The sequence below is a fragment of the Schistosoma mansoni genome, chromosome 4, assembly GCF_000237925.1.
Source record: "Schistosoma mansoni strain Puerto Rico chromosome 4, complete genome".
NCBI classification, from domain to species: Eukaryota; Metazoa; Platyhelminthes; class Trematoda; order Strigeidida; family Schistosomatidae; genus Schistosoma; species Schistosoma mansoni.
The window spans coordinates 26933143-26939408 of NC_031498.1; the positions used below are offsets into that span (position 1 = coordinate 26933143).

At 21.3% G+C, this 6266-nt stretch overlaps 1 protein-coding gene across 1 annotated transcript; it reads left to right on the top strand.

The window, feature by feature from the left end:
* Window positions 1–406: 406 nt before the first annotated feature.
* Window positions 407–5050, top strand: Smp_124590 (hypothetical protein; the record flags this gene model as incomplete). Its single annotated transcript, XM_018797357.1, has 1 exon — window positions 407–5050. One exon carries the CDS (start codon window positions 407–409, stop codon window positions 5048–5050), a length of 4644 nt encoding a protein of 1547 aa, XP_018652407.1.
* Between the last annotated feature and the right edge of the window lie 1216 nt (window positions 5051–6266).

Genomic DNA, 6266 nt, shown 5'->3' on the forward strand with positions numbered 1-6266 from the left:
TGCTCAGATTAGGGAAAATTTCAACACTATACCTTGGTAAGATTTGTTTAAATATGTCTTACAGAGTTTGGCTCAAGATAATTTCTTATTTTATATAGTTGAGATCATTAGTCAATTGAATCTAGACCACCATTGAAAACCTGGAAGAAGTGGACGGCCGTTTCATCCTATTGTGAGACCCCTCAGTAGTGGTAGTCTAGCTTCAATTGACTCATGATATTAACTATATAAAATGACTAAAATCTCCACAAAACACCCTTCTAATAATTTCTTATTGTCTTTTACAGGATCCCTTCTCCTAAAAAACAAATTCTGAAGATATTCATTGAACTTATTATCAAAAGAAATGAACAGCCAATAGTGATTCAAGAAATTTTTAAATTTAAAATTACCCTTTTCTCTTTTCATGGATCTTGAATCCTTCAATATTCTCCATGAAATATGTACTATGAATGGTATACAATATGATAATTTAACCACTGAAAATTTTCATAATCATATATTATATATATTATTTTCTGGTTTTAAAAAATGGATCTCATTACAAAATTTTCCATATTTAACTGAATTAATTATTATATCACAAGATATTACTTATATAGCTAAATTAGAAACTTGTCCAAATTTAAAAAAATTATGGTTATGTGAATGTAAATTAATTCAAAAAATTGAAAATCTTAATACATGTAAACAATTAACTGAATTATATTTATATGATAATTCAATTAAAAAAATTGAAAATTTAACATTTAATTATAAACTTGAATATTTATGGTTAAATAATAATCAAATTCAATTAATTGAAAATTTAAATCATTTAAAATTATTAAAACAATTAAATTTATCTGGTAATTATATTGAACATTTAAATTCAAATTTATTATATAATCAAAAATTAGAACAATTATTTATATCTGGTAATCAATTATGGAATTTTAATGATTTATTAATATTAAATAAATTACCTATATTAAATAAATTAAATATTAATGAACCCGAATATTTAAAAAATCCATTATGTAATAATAATAATAATAATTTACCATTATTATTGATTTATTATTTACCACAATTATGTCAAATTGATTATATGAATATTAATCAATTAAATATTAAATTAATAATTAATGAAATAATAAAAAATAAAAAATCTTATTATCGAATGAAAAATGAAAATGCACAAACATTAATTGAAAAAAATATTTTTTTATTAAAATTATTATTCGAAAAATTAAAAAATAAATTTTTTTTACATATTCAATATATAGATAAAATTTTAAGATTTTTAGAAAATATAAAAGATAAACAATTAAATGATACTACTGCTGATAATGATACTACTTATAAAAATCAAACTTTAATCAATTTAATTAATGAATTAAATAAAAAAATTAATAATTGGGAAAATATTTATAATCAATCTAAATTAAAATTTAATCTATTATGTAATAGATTAGAAGAATATTTAAATTATCGACAATTTATTTATGAATTAGAATTACAAATGTTTGGTTATTTAGAAATACAAGAGATTGATATAAAAGATGATTTATATAATGATTGTTATCAATTTCTTGAGTCAAGATTTTGTTATCATGATGAGATTGGATCAATGATAAATGGGATTAAAATTTTGCATTTATATGAAATTAATAATAAAGTACTTCAACAGAATCATAATCATAATAAAAAAGATGTAAGTAATGTATCTATTAAGTCTTCAACATTTTCTGATTATCTATTTCTTGTATGCCCAGAAAAAATAGATGAATTAAATATATATATGAATATTATACGTAATGGTTTACAAATGGATAATAAATATAAATTAACAAATAGTTTAAATTTGGCAGATGATAAAAATTTACAAGTGATGCATCGATCTATTTCTGAAGGTAATTTTAATCAATATGATCATGTAGCACGTTTAGTATTAATGAATGTATCTATGCCAATTAATCATAACATGATGAATGACAATAATAATGATAAAGAAGATGAGACATTTGTGGAAAATGCTTTACTTTATGAAAAACAATCAAGTTGTCATTGTCTTTCCCAAGTTCAACGACCTGATTTATTTCATAGTAAATTACTTTATCCAGAATTTCTTGTAGAAATAGAATATCTATTAAAAACGAATGAATCTAATTATATATTTAATCAATTCGACATAGAAACTGATATTGAAACTAACGGCAATCTTCAAATCTTTGACGATGGAATACAATCTGATCAACAGTTTATCAAAATAACTGCATTACCCTTAATAGAAAATTATAAAAAATTATCTAATTTAAATGAATTATCCAATAATAATGTTGGATTATTACAAAAATCAATAAATTTTAATTTAAATAAAAATAATTTATTTTTAAATGATTTAAAAATTTCAAAAATAAATTTTCATTTTCCAGAATTTTCTAATTTATCTATATTAAGTATCACTCATTGTCAATTAGATACAATACCATCCATTCAATGTAATCATTTAATTACTTTAATTATAAATCATAATCAATTAAAATCAATAAAATCTATTGGATATATGCCTCAACTTATTGAATTACAAATTGATTATAATCAATTAACATGTATTATTGATAATGTATCTAATTTATTAATAAATACACCAAAATTAGAAAAATTATCATGGAATAATAATCCATGGAAACTAGAAAAATTAATACGTATTTATACATTAGCTAAAATCAACTCACTGAAATTTTTCAATTTTCAATCAATTCATAAGGAGGAAATTGAATTATCTAAACAATTATTAGATTCATGTATTATAACAACAAATATGATTCAACAATTACATATTACTACTACTAATAATATTATTAATAATAATAATGATTTTGATCAAAATTTAACTATATTCCCTATTGCTTATTATCATCAATATAATTCATATAATATTAATCAATCATATATTATTAATAATAGTAATAATATTAATTATTATTCAATTACTTCATTATGTTTACAATCATTAAATATTTATAAAATACAAAATTTAGAAAATTTAATAAATTTAAAATATCTTTCATTAAATCATAATTTAATCGAAAAAATTGAAGGTTTAAATAATAATTTAAATCTTATTGAATTATCATTAGAATATAATTTAATTCATATTATTGAAAATATTAATCATTTAATTAAACTTGAATGTTTATTATTAAGTAATAATAATATTACAAAAATTAATAAATTACAATTTAATAATTTATTAAATTTACGTATAATTAGTTTAAGAAATAATAAAATTAAAAAAATTAATTTTATTTATAATTGTCAATCATTAATTGAATTATATTTAGGTAATAATCAATTAAATCATTTTAAAATTATTTTATATTTAAAAAATTTAAAAAATTTAAATATATTAGAATTAACTAATAATCCTATATGTAATTTATTAAATCATTATCGTTACCAAATAATTTATTATATAAAATCAATAAAATCCTTGGATGGTATACAAATTACATCTAATGAATTAATACAATCAAATGAATTATTTAATGGACATTTAACAAATGAATATTTAATTAATTATTTAAATTTAGATAATTTTTCTAATCTTGTTGAATTAAATTTATCAAATTGTATGTTAAAAACAATTGATTATATTGATCCAATATATTTAATTCATTTAAAAAGTATTAATTTAGAAAAAAATTATTTAAAATCATTTGGCGGTTTATTATTTTTTAAAAATTTAAAAATTATTTGTTTAAATGAAAATAATATTGAAAGTTTATTTTCAAATCATATTTATTTATTATCTAATAATTTAAACAATAATATTAATCATAATTATAAACTGAATTCAATTGAATTAAATTTTATTAATTTATATAAATCAAAACAACCCATATATCCTAATTTAAATGTATTACATCTTGCATATAATAATGTACAATCCTTAGAAAAATTACAATTACATCGTATACCATGTTTACAAACATTATTTTTACAAAATAATGAATTATATACAATTCATGGTATAGAACATCTTACTGAATTAAAAGAATTAGTAGTAGATAATAATAAAATTAAATATTTAAACGAAATTACATTTTTATATAATTGGACATTAAATGAAATACATTTAGAAAATAATCGTTTAAATGAATTAAATCAATTTAATCAATTAAATAATTTAAAACGTTTATATATTGATTATAATAAATTAATTGATTTTATTGATTTCGAAAATTTTGCTAAAAAACAAAAAAATTTATATGAAATATCATTAATTCATAATCCAATTACATCAAAACAAATACATCGATTAATATTGATTTATTATATAACAAATATACAATTAATTGATGGTATTCAAGTAACTAATGATGAAAGAAATCGAATTATACAATTTTATGAAGATAAACAATTAACTGATATTATAAATTGTGGTATTATATCATCAACAAGTTGGTATAATCATCATACGGGGAAAATGAATAATCCAATATGTGAAATTACATTACCAGATATTAATATTAAAAAATCATTAATCTATGGTATCAAAATGAATGATCATACACATACACTATTAACAAATAACTCAAGAGATCATCAAACAGTATTTGTTTATGGGAAACAAATTCGTCCAAATATTGATTGTCATATAAATAAGACAAGATTAAATATGTTGTCAAAACATAATCTTTCTATTCAAACAGATTGTAATGAGAAAAATGCATTAACTATTAAAGGTATTCATCATTCAAATCATGAACTTGTTGGCAATTTTCTTCATTATCAACATCAATATGTAAAACAACGATATCAATGTTCAACGCCAGATATTAAAAAGTTATCAATTCATTCTTTTACAAGACCATATAGTCAAACTAGTAAAGTTGATCAGTTGAAATCATTGAAACGTAATAATAATAATAATCATAATAATAAGAGTCATATCAAAACTATGACGAATATTACTATTAATGCTGATAGTAATATTAGTCGAAATGGTTGTAATAATAACTTGATTAAATTCAGTGCAATGTCAACAAGTTTTCAACGTTGAATTATTTTGTTTTAATACATCATCAAATCATCTTTGCGCGCCTTATATGTATAGTTATACAAAAACCATCATTTGATATGAATAGTTGAACTATTATTTTTGTTATTTGATAATAAACTAAGGTTGAAAAATAAGAGAAGACGATCTTTGATTAATTTTGTACAAAAGTGTTGAAAACTATTATTAATGTTCAGGTTGTATATGTATATGCTGTAAATACAATACTGTTATTGTTTATTTTTAACAAATGATTGTGGATTTATTTTCATAGATTTATTACCAGGTGTTGGTCTAGGTGTAATGTTCTGGTCTTTGATATTTCCCTAATTCCGTAGGTCACAAGTGTACCATGTGGAAAATTAGCTCTGATAAGTATTGCTAAATGAACGCTATACTTGAATCCTAAGCTAGTCTCGTAAACCTCAAGCTAAATCTACTCAACGACTTGAACACGAGAGAAAAGGCGCAAAATATGAGAGAAGCACTTTATTGCAAAGGTTCATTTATGTACAGAAAATATAGGGTTTTTATATTCTGGAATGCTACTAAATATAGTAGCAGTGTAGTAATCAGCCAATCAGAAACTCGAAATGTGGCTTTTCATTTTCGTGATGTTTCTAGCAAAACTTCTCGTCAATCGCTGATTGGATAAAATGCTCCTTAATGTTTCCTGAGCCTTTCTTATCTATTGTGAGAAATTTTCTGGATCACCCCGACAAGCTGAAAACCCTATGTTGTTATTTTATTGTATGAGGATTGTCTCTGTATGGCTTTTTTGTTATAAACCTTAGTATGTATGGTCTGTAGCTATCACGGACCTAGACATAGGTTTCGTCCTGTTGGTGGATCTCAATGTTGATGTTCATAATGAGACTTAAACCTAGTAGCTATAGCTCCATATACCAACGCTTTATCTAATAAACTACTTAGTCCAGATAGCTGCTAATTTAGTGAATAGGTATGAATTTTATTCTTAAGCGTTTTTATTATTCTGTTGTTGATATTCAAAACTGAATTTCAGTGTCATCATTATCATGATATTGAGTGGCTAAACTGTTAGAGAAGAAACATAATAATTTTATACTAACATAACCCGAAACAGCATCCATAAACGTATCCATTTAGATATTTAAATTGAAGCAAGTTCCCTACTGTACTGAATCGTACATATAAGTTTTTTTAAAATCGTCAAACATTAATTTTTTTGTAACAGTCA